The sequence below is a fragment of the Malaclemys terrapin genome, chromosome 7 (assembly GCF_027887155.1).
Source record: "Malaclemys terrapin pileata isolate rMalTer1 chromosome 7, rMalTer1.hap1, whole genome shotgun sequence".
NCBI classification, from domain to species: domain Eukaryota; kingdom Metazoa; phylum Chordata; order Testudines; family Emydidae; genus Malaclemys; species Malaclemys terrapin.
The window spans coordinates 18,162,291-18,185,991 of NC_071511.1; the positions used below are offsets into that span (position 1 = coordinate 18,162,291).

General features: G+C 45.4%; 1 protein-coding gene across 2 annotated transcripts in view; it reads right to left on the reverse strand.

The window, feature by feature from the left end:
- SRGAP3 (SLIT-ROBO Rho GTPase activating protein 3) overlaps positions 1-23,701 on the reverse strand; it is a 220,568-nt gene that overhangs the window by 91,347 nt on the left and 105,520 nt on the right. For both annotated transcript variants that reach the window (XM_054035457.1, XM_054035455.1), the window contains exon 2: positions 8,968-9,163. In XM_054035457.1, the coding sequence (XP_053891432.1) occupies positions 8,968-9,163 (196 nt within the window). The remainder of the gene's footprint in view (positions 1-8,967; positions 9,164-23,701) is intronic.

Genomic DNA, 23,701 nt, shown 5'->3' on the forward strand with positions numbered 1-23,701 from the left:
GTTAGAGATGGATGGTACATGCTCTGGCCCACTGGTTTCTCAAAGCCGGTCCGCCGCTTGTTCAGGGAAAGCCCCTGGCAGGTCGGGCCAGTTTGTTTACCTGCTGCGTCCACAGGTTCGGCCGATCGCGGCTCACACTGGCCGCAGTTCACTGCTCCAGACCAATGGGGGCTGTGGGAAGTGGCGCAGGCCGAGGGATGTGCTGGCCGCCCTTCCCGCAGCCGCCATTGGCCTGGAGCAGCGAACCGCGGCCAGTGGGAGCCGCGATCGGCCAAACCTGCGGACGCGGCAGGTAAAAAACTGGCCCGGCCCGCCAGGGGCTTTCCCTGAACAAGCGTCGGATTGGCTTTGAAAACCACTGCTCTAGCCTGTTCTTCTAGACTTCCACGGTAATGATTCCTGGATTTTATTCCCTCCAATTATAATGGTAAATTGAGCATCCAAGACAACTTTCTTGCCAAATCTACTGTTAGTGGTGGCAATAGCCTCCCATAGGTCATTATGTTCTGTCCATTTCCCCTTACAAAGCAAAGAGAAGTCCCTCTGATGCTCTCGACAAGGGTGCCAAGGGAAAACCCCAAGTGCATTGCATCCCTCAAGTTGCGGGAATGAAGGTCCTTCCATTCATGTAATTCCAGCAATTTCAGTGGAAAAAATATGCTGTAAAGTCTATTTTTTATTTTGGCCTGGAAAAGCAAAGCTGCAAACTCCACGCAGTAGTTACATTATTTGCTGTTCACATACACTCAAGATGACACAGAGAGCTAAGGGTGTCCTGAGGGAAAGAGAAGATGGGAATTCACCCCAAAGTGCTTGTCCTCCTTCAAGCTTCATTTCTACCCAGGCTCCATAGCAGCCCTACCTGTGGAAGCTGAAGGGCTGGTGTATTGAATCAAAGCATGCTCTGGACAATCTGGTTATGCTCCCAACATTTCTCAGGCAGAACCGGCTCTCTACTCACCACTAGTGGAATGAAGCTGCCACCACTCTCCGGAATGGGAGGAGCAGCTAAATTTCCACCCCAAGATTTCTGCACCAGTTTTCCGCCAGCTCAGCCACACTGACTGTTCTGGCTCCAAACCTTACCCCCTACAGTTTTTTGGGGGGGGTTGTATCGGATTCCAGCTGCATGGGGTCCCGCTTGCATTTTTCAAAGAGCACAAGAAGAAACATTTTACCTAATATGGCTGACTAAACTGCCACCCCTGGCACTATTCAGTGCAGACTGCTGCACTGACAGGATGGCTAAGCCTCGGAGCACTCATGGTAACTGGCAGGGCTTAAGTTCTCACAGACTATTTCCCAGAGCTCAGGGCTTCAGCCCCCTGGAGCACACTGGGGCTCCTGCAGGTTTGAAAATATTTACTGGACTCTGCTCTGATTTAAGTCCTGGAAACTGGACTCTGTCTCCATCGGGCGACAGAAAGATGAAGGGTTAGTAGACCGTAAAACAAAAAGAGCTGTTCTGATCCCACTATGCATGTCCCCTCCTCCAATTCCAGTTAACATTTCCAGTTTCAATCAGCCTTCAAATCGCCCGAAGACTCAGCTTTGGAAGTGGCCACCTTGGTCATCTCACTCAGGGCCATATATCACCTTTGAGCTGAGCGTGCCGTTCCCATTAATTAGTTTACTATGCAAGCACTGAGGGCAGGATGCTTTCACCAAGCTCTAAACTATTAAAAAGACATTTTAAACATACTCATAAGAGTAAGTCTCCTCCGTTTAAAAAAAAAAAAAAAAATTGTACTGGCCTTAACACTTGAACATTGCTCCTGTCCTGCAGGAAGATTCCCACTGAATAACTAGGTACTTTAGCAGAAAAAAACAAACACCACAGGATGGGAGCATTTTTAAAAAAAGAGTGCCAGAACGCTACACAGTGCCTTAATAATATAATAATGTATACCTGTACCCCAATATAATGCTATCCTCGGGAGCCAAAAAAATCTTACCGCATTATAGGTGAAACGGCGTTATATCCAACTTGCTTTGATCTGCCAGAGTGCGCAGCCCCGCCCCCCCCGGAGCGCTGCTTTACCGCGTTCTATCCAAATTTGTTTTATTTCGAGTAGTGTTATATCGGGGTAGAGATGTATTATAGGGGAGGAGGCGTATTATAGGGGAGGTAGTGTAGTTTAATGGAGAACACACAGGACTAGAACTCCGTAGACCAGGGTTCTAATCTCACCTTTGCCAATGGGTGACCATGGCAAGTCATGCCAGTCCCTGCTCTGTGCCTCAGTTTCCCCATCTGTAAAATGGAGATCATGAAACTGACCTCCTTTGTTAAGTGCTTAGAGACTTGATGTAAAGTTATTAATATAAATCTTATTAATGAATGAAGCCTTGTTACAGCTCTGTGAGAAAGGTGATACGTTATATCCATTTCAGAGAGAAGTAAAGCAAGGCATGGAGAGGCAAAGTGACTAGACGGGATCTAAAAAGGAATTTTCCATCTCTAAATTTCTAGAATTCTCTTCTTCATATGGAATAACCAACAAAATGTCATTTAAAGGGCAAAGATGAACCTTTCCCCTAGCCTGCTCCCATCTTAGCCTTGCAGTTATATTAACATAGGGCGATTGGCACCCTCCAGCTGCACTTGCTTGGAACTTACTAATAATTAGACGTTCACAGTATGTTCCAGGGCTTGCTCAGTCCATCCGCCAGATGCTACTCCTACCTCCATCTGGCTGCCAAAACTAATGAACCCGCAATGAGTTGCTTTAACAGCAGTAACAACTGAGATCACCCATCTCCGAAGGATTCAGAGCCATTATGTGCACACATGGGATGGAGGTCTACTTTTAGCTATTCATTTTTGTGATGCTCTACACAGAGCCAGAGTTCTGCTCCAATTTCTAAAAACTTTGGTTTCCACCTTTCATTTGGGTTCTCTCGCACAGCCTCTGGACCCGTTCTATTTCTTCCCAGCAATGACACCAAGCAACATAAGATTCGCAATATTGGACCAGGCCCTTACTCTATCAAGTCCAGCATCCTGCCCAAACCTGATGCTTCAGAAGAAGACTGGGGGTGGAGGGCAGAGTAACAGACTGACTGACTGTGGCAAACTGTGGAATACTATACGTGGAGGGGTAGTTTTCTTGTTTGTTTCATTTATTTCTATTAAGCCTACTTAATTTCAGAAAAGATCCCATGGGTCATGCAGTCTGTCAGATTGGACTTCCAACTCTAGAGTGTTGTTGGAGCAAACATAGAGTAAGGGTCTGATGCATCTGAAGAAGTGGGGTTTTTACCCATGAAAGCTTAGGCCCAAATAAATCGGTTAGTCTTTAAAGTGCCACCGGACTCCTCGTTGTTTTTGTGGATACAGACTAACACGGCTACCCCCGATACAAAGGGACGTGGTTCTTCTGCTCAGAGAGAGTTTACAGTCCTGACTGAAGCACAACAATAACAATGGGATAGAATTAGCTCCCACCACAAGATCTCAGGACAGGTAAATCTGGTGTGACCTCTAGGCATTCCTTCTAATGAAGTAATGGTTTGTGGTATAGTGGTTTGTGTTCGCATAAACTATTGCAATTCTGGAGGGTGACTGGAATTAAACACTGTGGATTAGAACAGTTCTGTGGATGGATGGAGTGGGGAGAACTGAGGGATAAGATAAAATAACATCAGGGATAGAAAGATTGAAAGTGACATGATGGATGAAAATCCAGAGATACAGGCTAAATCCAGCCCTGCTCTCAGTGGGCACAATGGCACAAAAGTCAATGAAGGTGACTAGTTCATGCTACCGCCAATTGTTACTCTATCAGACCTTCTTACAGCAGGGCTGGGATTGACCTTTTGTCCAGATTTGTCCCATGCATATTTGAGGGTCTCAAGGAAAAACCTCCACTGGCAGCTGGCTCTTGGGATGGGGCTGACAGTTAAAGGCGACCCTATATTCTAATGCCTGGGGCTTATTCTTGATGAAAGAATCATTAAATGGGCTGTTGCACTAATATTTCGCCATGGCAATATAAAAGGACATTCCTTCCAAGGCAAAAAAAGATCTAGCTGATTACGTATTCAAAACCCCAATCATTTCTCCTTCCCTTCCCAATCTCAAAAAATAGCGCACAAGCTGCTGTGGAGACTTCTCACTGCTTAGCCTACACATGGGGCCGTAACTAAGACTAAGATTATGTCACGGAAGTTGCGGAAGTCACAGAATCCGTGACTTTCCGCAACCTCCATGAGATTGGGGGCCCCGCAGCTGACCAGTCGCTGCTGACAAGGGGGGTACCCGGCACCAGCCCAGCTACCGCAGCCCAGCTACCCCCCCACAACTGACCGGCCACCCTTGAGCTGCCCAGCTGCCGCCGCTGGCAGGGGTCCCCCCTTCAGTGGCTCAGCCATCGTGAGCAGCTGGGGCCTCCTCTCCCACAGTTCCCAGCCACCGCCGCCAGTGGCAGAGGGACCCCACAGCTCCCAGCTGCCGATGACAATGCCAGAGGGACCCCGGAGCTGCTCAGTGGCCGCGGACCGGCTGGGAGCCCACCGCAGCTCCCCAGCCTCTGCCTCTGGCCTCTCTCTCCCCCCAAACAGCTCCCCTGCAGCCACAGGCAGCGGAAAACCCCCTGCAGCTCCCAGCCCTGCAGGGCAGCAGGGAGACCCCTCAGAGCCACTGGGCAATGGGGTCCCTTGCAGCTGCCAGCCGTTGCAGGGAGAGGCAGGATGCTAGACCCTCCTCCCACCCCATTTTGTCAGGGATGTTTTTAGTAAAAGTCAGGGACAGGTCACGGCTTCTGTGATTTTTTGTTTATTTTGTCCCTGACTTGTACTATAAATATCCATGACATAATCGTAGCCTTAGCCATAATGAACAGATACGACATGTAGATTTACTCTACCCTGTGGGACTCCATGACCAGCTCACATGGATAGTAACATGATTTCTATTAAGGACATTTTAAATACAGGCAGATTTTAGAGCCTCCTTTGTCGAAGGTTAAATATGACTGATTGTGTCACCTATCATGTTCTAAGGGTGGAAAAGCTGGTTCTTGCTCATTGAAAGTACGCTGCATAGCAGCTCAGAGACCTGGAACTGCCTCCTGTTACACTCTTAATTGGAGGACAGTCTCAGACATGTGTATGTGCACATGTCTAATTGAGCAGGGAGCTATTGATTGCATCACTGATGCACCACACTCTCCAACCGCTTGATCAGCGGAGTACTAATGGCGTTGCTTCTGGAAGAAGCAATCTGTGCTCCGAGCTGGCGATCAAGGACTTGCGTGTGATGATGTGAGGGTGAGAAATACAGTCAGTCAATAAGGAGACACAATGAATGCATAATAGTCACCATTATTGAGGACTAGACCATAGTCTGCCCCATACAGCTGCACTGAAGTACAAGTGGGGAACAAGATGCTCTCCCATGTCCTGTTCAGCCTTCCCACATCTCTGCTGCAGGCATGGTGGGGAAAGCAGGGGTTGCATGGCTGAGGCTGCTCCACCTGCACAGCCAGAAGCAGGAGCAGAGGGAAAGGGGTGGGGAATGGAAGGAACTTGGGCTCCATCCCAGAACGCATTGACCCACACAGCTGAGATGGTGTGGAGCGGAGCTAGTCAGAACCAGCAGCAAATTACTACCCCTGGGAAGAAAGGCGATAGTACGGAAGGAATTATGCCTCTCTGGGGCCCAACTAATTCCCTGGGCTCTCAGTCCTCTTGCGGTGGTGCAGCTATATGCCACTTCGTATACAGAATGAAGCACAATTTAGCCCCACAGCCTTGCTAGGCTTTAGTGTGACTGCACCCACTCTCTCTCCATTGACTGCGGTAACATCCTATCCCAAGAGCTCATGATGCAGTTCATGCATGTCACTGTATAGCAGTGGTCGCCCAACTTTTTACGCACAAGATCACTTTTTGAATTTAAATGCATCCCAGGATCTACTCCGCCCCTTCCCCGAGGCCCAACTCCTTCCCTGAAGCCCTGCCCCTCTCACTCCATCCCCTCCTCTCTGTTACTCGCTCTCCCCCACCCTCACTCACTTTCACCAGGCTGGGGCAGAGGGTTGGGATTCAGGAGGAGGTGTGGGCTCTGGGCTGGGGCCTAGGGGTTCGGAGTATGCGGGGGGCTCCGGGCTGGGGCTGGAAGCTCTGGGAGGGAGTTTGGGTGCAGGAACAGGCTCCAGGCTGGGGAAGTGTGTTGGGATGCAGGAGGGGGTATGGGGTGCTGGCTCAGAGGGAAGTCAGGGCTGGGGCAGTGGGTTGGGGTGCAAGAGGGGGTTCAGATGCAATAGGGGGTATGGGGTGCTGGCTCCAGTGTGGGCTCCCGCTGGGTGGCACTTACCTCAGGTGGCTCCCGGGCAGTAGCAAAGCAAGGCTAAGGCAGGCTCCCTGCCTGCTCCAGCCCCACACCACTCCCAGAAGGGGCCAACATGCCCCTGGGGTGCGGGGAGGGGGCACGTGGCTCCATGTGCTGCCCTCTCTGCAGACACCACCCCTGCAGCTCCCATTGGCCACAGTTCCCCGCTCCCGGCCAATGGGAGCTGCGGAGGCGGTGCTTGCAGCACACAGAGACACCTGCCCACCCACTCCCCGGGGCATGCTGGCCACTTCCAGGAGCAGCATGTTGCCGGGGCAGGCAGGCAGCCTGCCTTAGCAGTAGCCTCACTGCACTGCTGGACTTTTAGCAGCCAGAGATCGCGATTGACTGGGAGAGTCTCCAGGATCAACCAATCGATCGTGATCGACCGGTTGGTGACCACTGCTGTATATGAGCCCATCCCATTAGCTCCATCCAGACACACTAACCTCAAATTAACCTCCTTTGAAGCATGCTATCACATCCTGCTGTGTGGTAACTTCGTGTATATGCTGACCATCAAGGGGTGGCCACTGCAAGCGCATTACTAGGCACTTTACAAAGGTGAATAAGTATTATCACCCCACAGCGTGAACCTTACAGGGCATCATCTCAGCATAATAAATGCAACACCCACACTCCCCGCGGGCAAATGCTTGCCCAGCACTCCAGTTAGGGCACTCGCCAGGAGGAGATGCACATATGACAAAACACCATTGCCGACAGTTCACAGAGCACAAGCACACTGCTGTAGCCAGTGCTCACGAACTCCTTCCCCTGCTGGGACAGGTATCCTTGATGTAGGGCACAGCAACGTCAGCAAAGCCACCAAGCAAACCAATGGGATTGTACATGTGAATCAATCAATCTATGACCTGTGCATAAATCATGAAAGCCTGTTCCCTAGAGAGTCAGAGTAAATAGATTAAATAAGATTTAGTAATGGGGAGTAAATGAGATATAGTAATTTAGCCGCAGAAGCAGCAACTTCTCATGCTGTAATGGAAGAAACATGAGGCTGGAGAAAAGAAAGGGTTTGTAAGGGGCTAGGAATTAGAAAGGTTAAGTGTATCATGCAGGTAGAGGCTCAAGTCCCTAGGATGGGAGCTACACCATGCTGATGGTCCTTGGCCTACAAATGGAATGACACTGGCATCATTCTGGGAAAGATACTTCATAGCTGTGGCTGTCAGAAAAGAGACAGAGACAAACGCTATGGCCAGGGGAGAGAAAGGAAAGGAATTTCCGCTGCAGAATTGCATTGGAAGTACACAGTATGAATATCCTTCTCTCATACTGCACACATTTATATGCAGTTCACTTAGAGTTCAGAACCTGGAAGGCACACATTAGAAAGTGGCATACACTACACAGCATCACTCATGTTCTGCCAAGCGAGACATCCAAGCTAAGACAGGCAGCCAGAGTGAGCTAATCATCATACAGAACACCGGAAATATTGCTGGAGGGAAAACATGAGACCAATTCAAGAGTATGTGCATATTTGGGGCAGCCTCTTTTGTGGTGCCCAACCAAAGATCTTCGGCAAAACTGAATTTGCTGAGTCAATGAGAAAAGAAAAAGTTAGGCAGTCCCATTTTACAGGGAGTCATTCTTCCACTCATAACCTCATTTTTAAATGGAGCCTTGGAATGATAGTACAATAACGTTACACACTAAATAGCTTCACCCAAGAAATAGTCTCCCCAGACTCTAAAACTCTGCCTGAAGTTTTTTGCAACCAAGGTTTAGAATGTGGGCTGAGAGTTCACAAGCTGCTTTTGAAAATGTACATGTATTTATACATTCTAAGGCCAGACAGAACTATTATGATAATCTAGTCTGACCCCCTGTATAACACAGGCTTTAACTTTCACCCAATAATTCCTGTTGCATTGAGTCCATATCTTCTGGTTATGCTAAATATGCTAAAGCATATTTTTAGAAAGACATCCGCTTTTAGTTTTAAAAAGACTTCAAGTGAAGCAAAATTCACCACATCCCTTGGTAAGTTGTTCCACTGGTTAATTACCGTTCAAACTGTGTACCTTATTTCCAAGATGAATTTACCTAGCTTCAGCACATTGTGCGTGTGCATTCATGCGCGTGTGTAATAGACAAATATTTTAAAAATACAAATACTTTAGTGAACTCAATTTTCAGAAGTTGCCTCCAATTTTGAGTCTGCAAATATCTTCAAATGCAATTTAAAGCACTCTAACCAATAATGACTTGAGTGCATATACAAATCAAGTCCTATAAAATGTACCTGACATTATTGGCACTAACTGAAGTGAAGACACAGAAAATGGAAGCTGAGTTTATGCTCTTTTGGGGGAGGGGGGGAGAGAGAAGAGGAAAAAAATCAAGGTTCACATATTTGACGGTACTGTTTGGAGAAACGAGTTAAAAGAAATGAACTGAAGCAGCAAGTTCAGTGTGACTGTACTGCACAATACCTGATTCTTGATTTCACTTCTCATGACCCTTCCATGCTGAAAACACAAAACAATGCCACTGTAGCACAATCACTATTAATTTTAGTCAACATTTGGACTTTGCAGCCACAACCAAATGTTAGTTATTGATTCAGGCTCTGGAGCACCCACATGCTCCTGGAAGTCCGTGCTTACTTGAATTGATGGTGTTCTCTGGAGCTGCGGATCTTGGAAGAAAATCGTTCTGCCAGTTTCTCCAGACTCCTGGAGTACTCCAGCTCTATCTCAGCCTTTCTGCGGAAGAACTCCTGGAGGTCCTGCAGGAGCTGCAGCCGGGATTCGGATTGTTGTTCCAGACATTTGAACTGTTCCACCAACTGGGTACGGATTTCTGAACATGCACAAAAAAAGGAGAGAGAGAAAGACGCATTACACAAGCAAAATGCAACAGGCCCTACATGAGATTTGTCCCATTAATGGGCTCAACACCCAATCTAAAGCCCACTGAAGTCAATGGGAGCCTTTCCACTGACTTCCATTGGCACTGGATTGGGCCCTGATCAAAGACTTCAGAATTTGACCCATCAGTCTCATATGAAACCTTATTCCTTGTAGAATATACAGTATTGCAAGTATATAAGTGGCTGACTTTAAAAGCTGTCCAGTTGTCTTAGATAACACGAAAACTGTACCGCTATTTTTGTAATATTCATAGTACTTTCATATTCTTAGTATAGGAAATAACACTGATACCTATTGACAAATGTTGATTTCTTAAAGGCTACTACAATAGGAGGCCAAAAACATAACGATGCTCCCCTTCAAATGCAAAGTCCTTATTTTCGTTCATTTCCCCAATATAACTGTTGGGTCAATTAGCATTTCAACTGAATTGTACATTGTGTTTTGGCTGAGAAGTAAGCAAAGGGGAGAAGGTCCAGAAAGCCTTTCAGGCCCTCCAAATTTGCGCTCATAGAACCCTGTGAAAATGATTAGCTTAATGATGATTTGCAGCGATGTGGTCATGTGAGTCTTCAGGACCCAAGTGACTGATATACAATGTATTAAACAGAAATGGGGTTGGGGGGGGAAGGGAGAGAGAGAGAGAGAGAGAGAATTCTGTTTTTAATGTATCTGTGCCACACCTATCACGATGGTATTTTAAACACCTATTATATCCTACAGGAATTAATATTCTTTAAGAATTAGATAAATCTGTGCTTTCATCCTGACACTGATCTAGTTCTATCTGTGCTGATAACATCAGCCATATTAAGTAAAATATCCTCTTCGGCAAATCAGAACTATCGGCGAAGTCTGTTTTATATGATATATCTCCTTTTTGTATGCTGGAGAAGTACTGTTTCCTTTTACCATTTTCCTTTTGACAAGACTTTTATCTTGTGCTGTGAAAGATCAATTGCATTTTTTCCAACTCCCACTTCTTAGCCGCTTACATAAATGTAACTGAGGCTGGAAATCTCTTAAACAGGACTGATTCTTGGAAGCTAAGCAAGCAGAATTGGCATAGGGAAAATATGGCTCACTCAACCTATTAGACAATTTGCATCTCAGCGCAAGACAAGCATTATGGCATCTGTGGCACTGGGTGTGGGTCTGAGGAAAACAAACCTTCCCAATTGCTGCTAAAACGTTTGAAAGGTTTATAGCCAAGGATTTTTGTTAATGGTTCTTTAAAGGGGTGAAAAGTCTGGGAAGACTATAAGCAGGAAGTGATTGTTCTTTCTTTCAGAGACTGCAACTATGCTTGCTGCCTGGAGGGAGGGAAGAGCCCTTGAAGGAGAAAACAAAGAGCTTGAAGTGAAAAAAAGAAAAAAGAAAAATCTGACTAGATAGTAGGGAACATTTCTTAAGAGTGACAACAATTAGAGCCAGCCACAGAGACTTCTAAAGAAGGCAGCTGCACAATGGAGGCACCTAAAAAAGGAAGCTAGAATCGGAAGCTAAAGATGAAAATGTTTCATGAGATTAGCCTCTGCTCCCTGTCTCATGGGGGTCAAGCCTGTTCCCTAAAGGTATGTCTACACTGCAACTGGGAGCATGCCTCCAAGCCCGGGCTGACAGACACTTGCTAGCTCAGCACAAGCTTGTGTGCTAAAATTAGTGTGCATGTTGCATGGCATGGGTGGCAGCACAGGCTAGCCACCTGACTACAAGCCTGCCCGACCCAGGCTGGGAGCTCGCTTCCAGCTGCAGTGCAGACATATCCTAAGAGGCCAGAATTTCAAAGCTAGACATACACAACTGCGTGTACCTAAACATACAGGCCTGTAGCCAAGTATGCATATGCACGGGGCCAGCTGGGCACTTTATCTAGCATGTGCAGATATCCAATGTGTGTGTTCATATCAGGTGTTCACAAATGTACGCAGACAACTGCATGTGCCTAAACCTTCAAAATCTAGTCGTATAATTTCCCCAGTAGGAATGGTGTGAAGAAAATGTCCTACATGATGCAGGAGACAACCTAGAACCATTTTAGCCAAGCCATCTGCAGAAATTTTAAAAATACGGAGGACATTTTTAAAATACATAATTTATTTTTACTGAGATTTGTGTATTGAGATTTTTTTAAAACTCAATCAATTTAGCTGCCTGCATCCAAGTTGAATAGGATGCGTCTGCATATTGTATATTGCAAAAAGCTAATAGCCAAGTACAGCATTAAGCCTGTATCCTCCATATCTTATGTACTGAGCTGGAATTCTTATCTCCTACATTGTCATTCTCGGGTGTAGATTGTGACAAAAGGACACAGCTCATAGTAAGGGCCGGCATGGCAGGAGCATCTTAGGGAAGGCATTATGACCCACAATTCCCTGCCTGCTCCTCCATTGCTCTAAAGGGTGCAATAAATTGCAACTGGCCTAATACCAGCACAAAACGACTACAATCACCACTCCCATCCCTTCCCCTTTGTATTAGCTAAGTCCTCCCCTTATTCCAGAGGGCTAGAAATTTACAAAGCAACCCTCCTGCAGTGGCTAACCTCCGCAGCCCAGTGCTTTGGGGATGGAGCCAAGGATCCACACATTCCCTATTATTCCCAGATCACCGGCTTCTTATTCCTCCTTACGCCCCTGAGCAGTCGTGCAGGCTGAGGGGTGATTCAACCCTTAGTCTGTAAACTGCTCAGGCACCAACAATTGTACAGTACAATGGGCCCGGATTCTGATTGCCTCTGGTGCGCTACTGCAGTATCAATAATAATGCCCAACTCACTACAGAGCTATTTACTCTTAATGTTAGTGAGAAAAACGTAGATTTTTTAAAAATGTCGTAGCCCAGATCCTCAGCCGATATGTAATCGCTGTAGCGCAAATAAAATCAGAGTTAGGCTGATTTATACCAGCAGAGGATCTGGCCCAATTTCTTTTTGCAGGTTTACTCTTTTGAAGTCAGTGGAGTTGCACCCGCAACACCAGGAGTCAACTTGTCCCATTCATCCAAAACACAGGCCATATTACATTCCATCATGACAACAGCCCAAGTCACATGGATATGGCAAGTCCCAGCCTATCCACTACGCTAAGCGAATCTGAACACACACACACACACGGAGCAGAAATGCAATTTGTCGTTATTGGGAAAAGTGCTGCATCAAGACTCATTGAACTGACTGCCCTGAAATTTCATTTCAACAGCACATCTCACAGGCTTCATTATCAGCAAAGTGGCACGTTGGCAAGACAGCAAAGGAAGATCGATATTCTGGGATGCTTCTGGAGTTCAAATGCTTTGGCACGTAGAACGTAAATTTGCGGCTTTTTGTTCTGCCAGCACGAACACCACAAAGTGGAAGGGATTTCCAGAAAAATTATATTTTGGTAGAACTAAAATGGAAATGTTTAGCTTCCCTCATGCCTGTCTGTAAGAATCATAGAATATCAGGACTAGAAGGGACCTCAGGAGGTCATCTAGTCCAACCCCTTGCTCAAGGCAGGACCAATCCCCAACTAAATCATCCCAGCCAGGGCTTTGTCAAGCTTGACCTTAAAAACCTCTAAAGAAGGAGATTCCACCACCTCCCTAGGTAACCCATTCCAGTGCTTCACCATCCTCCTAGTGAAAAAGTTTTTCCTAATATCCAACCTAAACCTCCCCCACTGCAAGTTGAGACCATTACTCCTTGTTCTGTCATCTGGTACCACTGAGAACAGTAGATCCATCCTCTTTGGAACCCCCTTTCAGGTAGTTGAAAGCAGCTATCAAATCCCCCCCCATTCTTCTCTTCTGCAGACTAAACAAACAATCCCAGTTCCCTCAGCCTCTCTGCATAAGTCATGTGCTCCAGACCCCTAATCATTTTTGTTGCCCTCCGCTGGACTCTCTCCAATTTGTCCACATCCTTCTTGTAGTGTGGGGCCCAAAACTGGACACAGTACCCCTGATAAGGCCTCACCAATGTCGAACAGAGGGGAATGATCACATCCCTCGATCTGCTGGCAATGCCCCTACTTATACAGCCCAAAATGCCGTTAGCCTTCTTGGCAACGAGGGCACACTGTTGATTCGTAGCCAGCTTTTCATCCACTGTAACCTCTAGGTCCTTTTGTGCAGAACTGCTGCCTAGCCAGTAGGTCCCCAGCCTGTAGCAGTGCATGGGATTCTTCCGTCCTGAGTGCAGGACTCTGCACTTGTCCTTGTTGAACCCTATCAGATTTTTTTTGGCCCAATCCTCTAATTTGTCTAGGTTTCTCTGTATCCTATCCCTACCCTCTAGCGTATCTACCACGCCTCCCAGGCATAAAGCAAACCTGGCAAGAGCCTTCTGCAGGCAGCTGGGGAGCAGTCATTTTAATTTACCCAATGGAAAAAATCAAAAGTTTTCAGCAAAATTTTTCAATTTTGTGTGAAAAGGGCATTTCCTGTTGGAAAATTCTTCTAATGAAAAATTTCCCAACCAGTTCCAGGAAACGTCATTTTGCAAGCTCCAGTGCATTCTCAGCAAGGCCATCCTCACCTTTCACCCAAAGGAGAGACTAATACAAGGGGACCTTTGTGGCAGGCAATGGGGATTCTTTTTTTAATATCTGCTCTTGGTGTCCCAATGCCACAAAACTCGGAGTATCTCCTGCGATAGGGTAGCATCCTGTCCTTCCACTGATTTCAATGGGAGTGAAAGGCACTCCGTGTCCTGCAGGAAGTGGCAGGATACGGCCCAAAACGTAGCTCTTTAGTGCTTTGCTGACTGGATCCCTCCGTGCCTGCAAGCAGTAGCTGTACTTTCTAGATGTACTGAGTCCAGACTGTATCGTGTTAAAATGTCACAGACTGCATAATACCAGAGGCACAGCCTAAACTCAAAAGGAAATAAACAGACGTGGGTTAGGAAAGTTGCTCCTTGGGAACATCTGTTGTTTGATGGGCAGGCTGGGCTTTTTCCCTGGGGTTAGCATGATAGATTACGAATGACTACAACGGCCACAGCAATCTAAAAAATACTATCCAACATACAGAGCATGAAATCAGTATATCACCAAAAAGGAAGTTCAATGATCTGTACCAAGATAATACAACAATATCATTTCAACATCTCAAATAACATGAGAGTGAGCCCACAAGCATGCACATGAGCATGCGTGTGTGTGTATATATTTGTATGCTAGTCCTCAATCTTTTTGAAGTATCATGAAGTCATAGTACTTTGTAAGGCTGGGACAATATCCTATCTTAATCCTATTAGGATAAGATGATCAACAAGAACAGCCAGTTTGCCCTACGTCACTAGTACTGAATGCATCCCAGTCTATCTGGCTTTGTTGCGTATCGCTTACCAAACACAAGCGAAGAGAGCTTGCCACCACTTCTGCTTCTGGTGCACTGCCCAGTGTTACTGGAGGGTTATGGTTTATCAGAAGAACACTCCTAAAAGTTTCATAGAAAACTTGACTTGCCTTTAGTGGTGGCCACAGTAAAAAGCCTCCAAAATCAACATGCATATATAACATATGGAACAATTCCTGGGCCTCAGATGTGCCTGAAATAATTAGACACAGAACCAGTTAGGATGACCATACATCCTGTTTTGGCCAGGACAGTCCCCTTTTTAAGCCCTGTCCCAGATGTTCCGACTTTTTTGGCAAATTTGGACATTTGTCCCATTTGCTCTTGCCAACCGACCAGTTTTGCCAAAAAAAGTGGAGTGCACCTCCCTAGGGGCATGAAGGAACATTCAGGGTTACCACCTGGCTGGTATTTGTCCGGCCTGGCTGGTTTTCTTATGGATTCTTCCAGTTGTCAGGAAAATAATTTCATCTCCCGGGGGTTATTTTACATGCATCTAAAAATTTGCATTAGCATCACAGTTCACTGGGGTATCCAATGTTAAAACTTCCGGCGTCCAGCTGAAGATGCTGCAGTGTTCCCACTTCTGCAGTTTAAGCGAGAACAGATCAAAACTGTTGAAAATACAGTAGCTGTCTGCCCACCAACACGCAAGCGCATCGTGTGTGTGTGTGGGGGGGGGGTTAGGTCACTATAAGTGGCTGTTGAAGTGGGGGTTGCAAAATTGCCTTGCTGTTGGGGTTACAATGGGCTTGCCTTGTGTGGGGGAAAGAGGGGAGGGGTTGCTGGGTTTTTTTACATTTCACCCTAGGTGCCAGGGCTTGGGCTGTCAGCCCCTGGGGGCAGGATGCCTCTGGCTGTCAGCCCCAGGCAGGGGACGGGGGGGGCTCAGGCAAGCCCTGCACAATATCCAGTTTTCCCTTTGGGAAATATGGTCACCCTAGAACCATGAAAAGCTCAACATGTCAGCATATACACATTTAAGTCACCTCATACCAGCAATTTATTATTCGTCGCTGATCTAAGAGGCATTTCAACAAGATTGCCCACTTTCACCCCTACCAACTGGTGTTTAAAGAAGAGTGTATGGAGAGCAAACAAGCACTAGAGAATTTGTATCAGGTGGTATTATTTATGCTTGTCTAACTCCCCACCTAATGATCTGCCACTAGGCTGCAAAGAAAATCCAAGGAGCTACAAAATCAAGTGTGAGAGCAGCCTCTCTTGCTTATGCCTGTGACCTCTTATGGTGAATTAGTAACAATCTCCAGGAACACCTACGCTCTCTATTTCTGTACATAGTTGCTGGGAACCTGCTTTTTTTTTTTTTTTTTTTTCCTTCAAGTTGCTGCTCACTGGCTAGCTAGAAATTACAAGTTGAAACAGCTGTTTTGACAGATGTGCACATACAGCTACTGGTGCATCTGCAGTACATGCCACAGCCCATTTGTTTGACTTAAGCTGGTTCATTTGAGAAGGTCCACAGCACAGTCAAGCAGCTTTTCTAATTTCTGTTCATGTATCTCCTTTTCTCGGGTTTCTGCTCGAGTAGGGAAGGGATGGTCTATCTCATGCTCTGGCTGTCTGGAGAAATGTTGGTGGACCAATATTTGTTTCAATCCTGCAGCCTCTCATTTTCTGAGTAACTTCTGTGGGGATCCAACAGCCAACCCAGACATTATTGGGCATCACTGCTGTCATGTTCCTGTACCATACCAGATGTGTTCATAAGATCCTTTAACGCTCTGCCAGGTATGGCTGATGTTCATTTAAATAAAGACTTTTATACACAATGGTTGAACAGTATTATGCAGTTTAGCATTCCATTACATCTCTCCCTTTAAGTTCTACATTCCTATCCTTTACAATATTTACACTATCACGTTGTCTTTGAAGTTCAGTACGTGTGAGTCTGTTAAATGTCTCTGAATCGTACTGATTTTCAAATGACATGACCTAAACACATAAACTTGGTCATCTGGCTGTCCATTAGTTGCAATGACTGGCTGTGGTTGATTTGGAATCCTTGAGTTGTCTTCTTGTTTCGCGTTTACCCTGTTGACTGCTCTCTTTCTGAGGAACAAACTGTTGATGTTGATTGTTTCTGTTGAACTCTCCACTGTCAGTCTTAATCACATATGCTTTGGATGCTTTATGCTTTTTGTTCACTACAGCTGGAGTTGTCCATCCTTTTTCTCCACCCAATTTGACATGAACATGGACACCAGCTTCTAGACCTGGCAATTCTCTGAGTGGCATCTGTTCTAAAAGTGTTCATAAGCTCTTATCTTTATCTGATTTGGCGACTCTCTTCATGTCTGGCCACTTTGGAAACAGGTTTTTTTCCCCAGAGTTGGAACAGTAGTTCTGAGTTGCCTTCCCTTCAGCAGTTGTGCTGCACTATCTCTAGTAGCCGCTATTGATGTTGATCTGTAACTCAGAAGAGTGAGGAATGGATCTTCCTGCTGCAGGACTTTTTTTTTTTTAAGTCTATCTGTACAGTTCTCTTGGCCTCCCCATTTGCTTATAGATAATAGGGGCAGCTATTAATATGATCAGTCATATTTCATTTGGAATTATTTAAATTCTGCTGCAGTGAATTGTGGTCCACTGTCCACAATATGAGTCAACTCCCTGACTGCTTTGGTATGGCAAACAACTGCAAAATGTCTATATCTCATGCATGTATTACACCGTGCACCTATGGCTGGATATGCATCATTTCTTGGGATATGATTCCTTCCACACCTTGTGCATGTAGGTTGGAATTTGTCTCTCTTAGCCTGGGAGTTCTCTCGCCTTGCCTCAGGGGTTTTTGATAATGACTTTTAACACTCAAGAGTCTGTTTTTAGCTTCTAAGCTAGTTTCAGGTTTGTCAAGTTGGTCCTGGCTTTTGTTCTGTTTGACTGATTCTGACTCTTTTGATAACTGTATAGCTATGACTAAGGTAAATTTTTTCTTAAATTGTAGCTGCTGTGAAATGTTTTGAATCTGTTAACCCAATAACCAGCCTGTCTCTGTGATTTTGGGGAATTCAAAAAAATGAAAATGTCAGTTTTCAGCCAATGTCTGCAGAGCTCATATAAAACATGCAACATTTTTCCCTGGTTCTTGAATTCTTCTGTTGGAAACATGCTCTTGCATCAACCACATTTCTCTGAGGTATAACGTATACATCACAGAGTCATCTTTGTGCCTGTCTACAGTAAAGTCAAAGGATTTAAGGACATACTCTGCTAGCTTCCCCATAGCATAAGTGGAAGATGATACCTGTATATCTCCAGTGTCTTTGTGCAGCTTGGTAGCAATGTGAAATCTTGCAAAATATTGTTTCCAGTCTCTTCACTCTGAAGGTTTGTCAAAGCTGAAGTTCTCTGGGGCACTGAAAAGTGGCACGTCGGTGAGATCCTGCAATCTTTGTTGATTTGTTCCTTCTGTTTGCAACTTCTGTTGCTGTTTTTCGTTTACTCCGGACTCCATGTCACGTTCCTCCGTGCCAGATATGGACTGGCTACTGAGCTTGCTGACATACACCAGATGTGTTCATCACAAGGTCCTTTAATGCTCTGCCAAGTACAGCTGAGGTTCATTTAAATCAGGTATTTTACATAGTGCCACCTAGTGACTAAATAGTATAATAGCTTAGCATTCCACTACAACCACTATCGACTGGGATCATCTGGACAAAGCCTACATCAGGGGTCTCAAACACGCAGCCTGCGGTCTCAAACAGCAGCAGCTCCCAGTACCCCCAGAGTTGTTTCCTATGGCCGCCAAGCTCTCCTCCCCTGCCGCCCCCAGCGTGCCGTGTCCCCGCTCCTCTGCCTACCTCCAGGCGCTTCCCGCCACCAAACAGCTGTTTGGCGGCGCTTAGCGCTTTCCAGCAGTGAGGGGGGAGGAGGCGGAGAAGAGGCAGGACAGGGGTGGAGATTTTGGGGAAGGGGTTGGAATGGTGGCGGGGAAGGGGTGGGAAGAGGCGGGACCTCATGGAACGGGTGGAGTGGGGGTGGGGCTGGGGGGGGCTTTTGTACCTTTATATGAAAAGGTGTCAGTGATGTGGCCCTCCAGTCAATGTACTAGTCCTCATGTGGCCCTCCTGGTGATTTGAGTTTGGGATCCCTGGCCTATGTGATCAATTTCCTGCAACTGGAAGGTGTAATTAACGACAGACTTAAGTCCTTCCTGTCTTACTCTTTCGACCCTTCGATTTTGGGACTGTCTACAGGTATCTGGGGTGACAGATTCTCTTCTTTCCTGACTTTGTTGACCTATCATCCAATAATCTCCTTGACATCAACAGTAACCAAGTCTTACTATCTCTCATTAGTGTAATTCCCAGTACTATTTCCACTTACATTATCCTCTGACTCTCAGTAACAAGGACCTAGGGCAAATATCATTGAGAAAGTGGCAGGCAACTTTAGATTAGATAACCTTTTTTATTTTTATTGTTTTAAGAACTATTTGTTTCTCCACATCTTGCTCACCAGCACAGTTTAAACCTATGGTCTCCAGCACTGAAGTCGTGTGCCTCTACCACTTGAACTGGTAGCAGCAGCGCTCTCCTGTCCTCTATGTGGACTAACCATGTGAAGTAGACGTGACACACAAAGTGCATACTTGCGGTTTTTTTTTAAATCTAACCTTGGCCAGGTAGGACTGGCTGAGGACAGCTCCAATGGCAAATATAAAGGAGGGTTCTGTATGTGCAAGAACAGCAGGAGATGCAGTAAAACACTGGATGTAGGTCACCACTAAGAAAACAACTAAGTAAAAGCAGAAAAAAGTTTCACTGTGAATGGAAATTCTCACTTGAAATTGCCTCTATGGCTCCTGAACAGATATATTATTAAACAACAATACTGCAAAGAACAGTCAGACATTCAGGAAAAAAAGACTCCCAAATATGCTGTATACTGCTGAGAGATGAACTTCCTGTTCACAGCTTTATGGACAATTTTCAAGCCATTAAAATTCTTGAGCCCTGGTAAAACATCTTTGAGGAGACTAAAATGGCCATTACAATAACCAGAAAGAGAGTTTGATCTTTTTCAATAATACCCTTTAGATTGCAAAGATCTCAAAAGTCTGAACTTTCTTAAACGCCTGGCAGGTGAACTGTAAAAGCTGCAAAGAATGTGGAGGAAGAAGGACACCTACAGAAACCTCATTATCAGCTAACATAATGTCTGCAATAATGGAACTGGAGGCTGCGGGCTGAGCAACAGTCACGGAAAAAGCAAGAGATCCTGGAAAACAGTGAACACACTGAAAAAAGAAAAGTAACCCCGAAGTTAATAAGGCAGCTTACGTGGAATCCTCCTTGTGCTGAACAGAAAAGCAAGCTCATTAGTGCAGTCCAATCATATGTACTCTACTTGAAACCATTTTAAGTTGCTGGCTCGCATTAGTTACAGGACTGGAGATTTCTTCTCTAGCAGTCAATGAAGTAGACTCAAAATGGTTTTCTTAAAACAACTTTCACTTTGGTCCATTCATTATACCATGTTCTCTTCATAGCACCATCCTTAGGAGGGCAAGTGAGATCCATTGTAGGCTTTGTAGGAGAGTAGCCAGCCACCTGCTTTAGACTCCTGCCTCTCTCTCTCTCTTTTTTTTAAAATGATTACTCCAAAAGAACTTTCCCCTCTGCTTCTAGCACCCAACATACCCAACTGCTAGCCAGACCCCAGAGCAGACTCTTCCTAGAGCACCCTGCCTGGTAGCTGAGCTCACTGCATGCATGTGTCCTGCATATTACTGCAACCGAGACTGGAAAGCAAAACGTCATGGTCCATGCAGGGCAGGTCTATTACATGCTGCACAAGGGCACGTCAAGCTTCCACCTGCCCAAGCCAATAGGAGCTGTGCTGATCTTGCCTCATCAGAAAATTGCTCTTTGTGTCTTTTGCATGAAGAATCCTCCTGGTGTCATAACTAATTGTAATGAAATTTAGTATATCTGAGCACCAAGGAAAAGAAAATAGGTAGATAGGGGTTCAAAACCAACACCTAGATGTGAACAACCCCTGAACTTTGGGAAATATTCAGATCTAGACTCAGTTCAGCATTTGACAGCTGGCTGCTGTATCCATAATGGGCACAACCAAAACTCAGACTGAAATGACTCATTACTGCTACAGTTCTTTCTTATACAGCGCTGACCTTGATGAGAGGCCAACAGAACAATACATCCATTGGATATGAAATAACGTGTCTATACCTCAAACCTATTCAGTACACTTCATTTATTCAAACAACACCATTTCCAAATCCTGAAAGGTGTCCTGATAGAGTTAGCTGTGCATGCATTGCCCGTGCTACCCCCACTTCTCATCCTCGCTCCCATCTGACCCACATCTGATGTAAAACACAATAATGCTACAAACAAGGATCAGTAAAGCAAAGAGTTTCTAGGATCAGAGGCAAACAGTGGCTTGTAATTGAGATGAGCTCTGCATAGCTCCCACCTCAGTCAGGGAGAGGCTGCTTAGCCAGACAGACTCCCTCGTGACTTACCTAGGGCATCTGCTGCCTACACAAAATGAGAATACCAGCTCATGTCTCAGCTGCAGAACACACAAAGATCTACTAGATCAGTGGTTCTGAACCAGGAGGTACGCAAGGGGTACATCATCTCATCTAGGTATTTGCCTAGTTTTACAACAAGCTACATAGAAAGCACTAGCGAAGTCAGTACAAACTAAAATTTCATACAGATGATGACTTATTTATATTGCTTTATATACTATACACTGAAATGGAAGTAAATAATTTGGAATATAAATATTGTATTTTAAAATTCTATGGTAAAAATGAGAAAGTAAGCAATTTTTCAGTACTAGTGTGCAGAGACATTTTTGTCCTATGTCTGGTTTTGTAAGCAAGTAGTTTTTAAGAGAGGTGAAACTTGGGGTACACAAGGCAAATCAACCACCTTAAAGGGGTAGAGCACTCTGGAAAGGTTGAGGGCCAGCCACTGTACTAGATGAAGGGGAGCTCATTTGAGGCACATAAGCTATGCCACAGACACCCGATTTGTGATTAAAAATAAAAAAAACTAATGGCTACTAAAGGATGAAAAAAAGCAAACAAAATGCTGATTGAAAATGATATCTCAGAACAATCAATATCAGAGTGTTTTGGTCTTTATGCTAGCAAGCAATTCCTTTCTACCTCATCTTTCATTATGAAGGCTTCCAGGGCAAATATCTGCATATGCCACAGTCTGTGTACACAAACACACACACACACACTTTTTTAGATATTGGCATAGAAAGTATGCTTATTAAGTTTGCGGATGATACCAAACTGGGAGGGATTGCAACTGCTTTGGAGGACAGGGTCATAATTCAAAATGATCTGGACAAATTGGAGAAATGGTCTGAGTTAAACAGGATGAAGTTTAACAAAGACAAATGCAAAGTGCTTCACTTAGGAAGAAAAAATCAGTTTCACATATACAGAATGGGAAGAGACTGTCTAGGAAGGAGTACGGCAGAAAGGGATCTAGGGGTTATAGTGGACCACAAGCTAAATATGAGTCAACAGTGTGATGCTGTTGCAAAAAAAGCAAACATGATTCTGTATTAACAGGTGTGTTGTGAGCAAGACACGAGAAGTTATTCTTCCGCTCTACTCTGCTCTGGTTAGGCCTCAGCTGGAGTATTGTGTCCAGTTCTGGGCACCGCATTTCAAAAAAAGATGTGGAGAAATTGGAAAGGGTCCAGAGAAGAGCAACAAGAATGATTAAAGGTCTTGAGAACATGACCTATGAAGGAAGGCTGAAAGAATTGGGTTTGTTTAGTTTAGAAAAGAGAAGACTGAGAGGGGACAGGATAGCAGTTTTCAGGTATTTAAAAGGGTGTCATAAGGAGGAGGGAGAAAACTTGTTCACCTTAGCCTCTAAGGATAGAGCAAGAAGCAATGGGTTTAAACTGCAGCAAGGGAGGTCTAGATTGGACATTAGGAAAAAGTTCCTAACTGTCAGGGTGGTTAAACACTGGAATAAATTGCCTAGGGAGGTTGTGGAATCTCCATCTCTGGAGATATTTAAGAGTAGGTTAGATAAATGTCTATCAGGGATGGTCTAGACAGTATTTGGTCCTGCCATGCGGGCAGGGGACTGGACTCGATGACCTCTCGAGGTCCCTTCCAGTCCTAGAATCTATGAATCTATGAATCCACCACTGAAATGGAGCCATCTCTGGAATGAAACACAGAAGCTTAACACAGAAGCACAGCAACTCTGCCCAACTGGTTTTGTAACTGAGAAATACCATACTCTATTGCAGGGGTTCTCAACCTTTTTCTTTCGGGGGCAAACAGGGGGCCCCAGGAAGCTAAGTTGCTCAGGCTTCAGCTTCAACCCTGGGTGGCAGGGCTTGGGGGGACTTTGGATTTCTGCCTTGGGTCCCAGGAAGTTTAATGCCGGCCCTGCTTGGCGGACCCCCTGAAACCAGCTCATGGCCCCCCAGGGTGCCCCGGATAGGGTGACCAGATGTCCCGATTTTATAGGGACAGTCCCGATATTTGGGGCTTTGTCTTATATAGGTGCCAATTACCCCTCACCCCATCCTGATTTTTCACCCTTACTATCTAGTCACCCTAGGTCCAGACCACTGTTTGAGAACCACTGCTCTATTGGAACTGCAGCAGAAATTTTGGTAGGCAGAATTTAGAAACCATAACTGAAAGATGGCCCAGGACACCACCCCAGTAGGCTAAAGTCCCAACTTGGGGGGGAGGGGGGGGAAAGAGTCATGAGATTTTTTTATGACCATAAGTATCCAGCACATCAATTTTAATCTCATTAAAAAAATTGTACCTCAGCATTCCTTACATCATGCTCATAAATTCATAGACTTTAAGGTCAGAAGGGACCATCATGATCATCTAGTTTGACCTCCTACATATTGCAGGCCACAGAACCTCACCCACTCACTCCCGTAATAGACCTCTAACCTCTGGCAGAGTTACTGAAGTCCTCAAATCATGGTATAAAGCAGTGGTCCCCAAATTTTTCAGGGTCACATACACCCCTTTATCCCTGTTCCCCCCCCAAGAGCCGGGGCCATGGCTCTAGGGGGCACATGTACAGGGGTAAGGGGACCAAGGGTG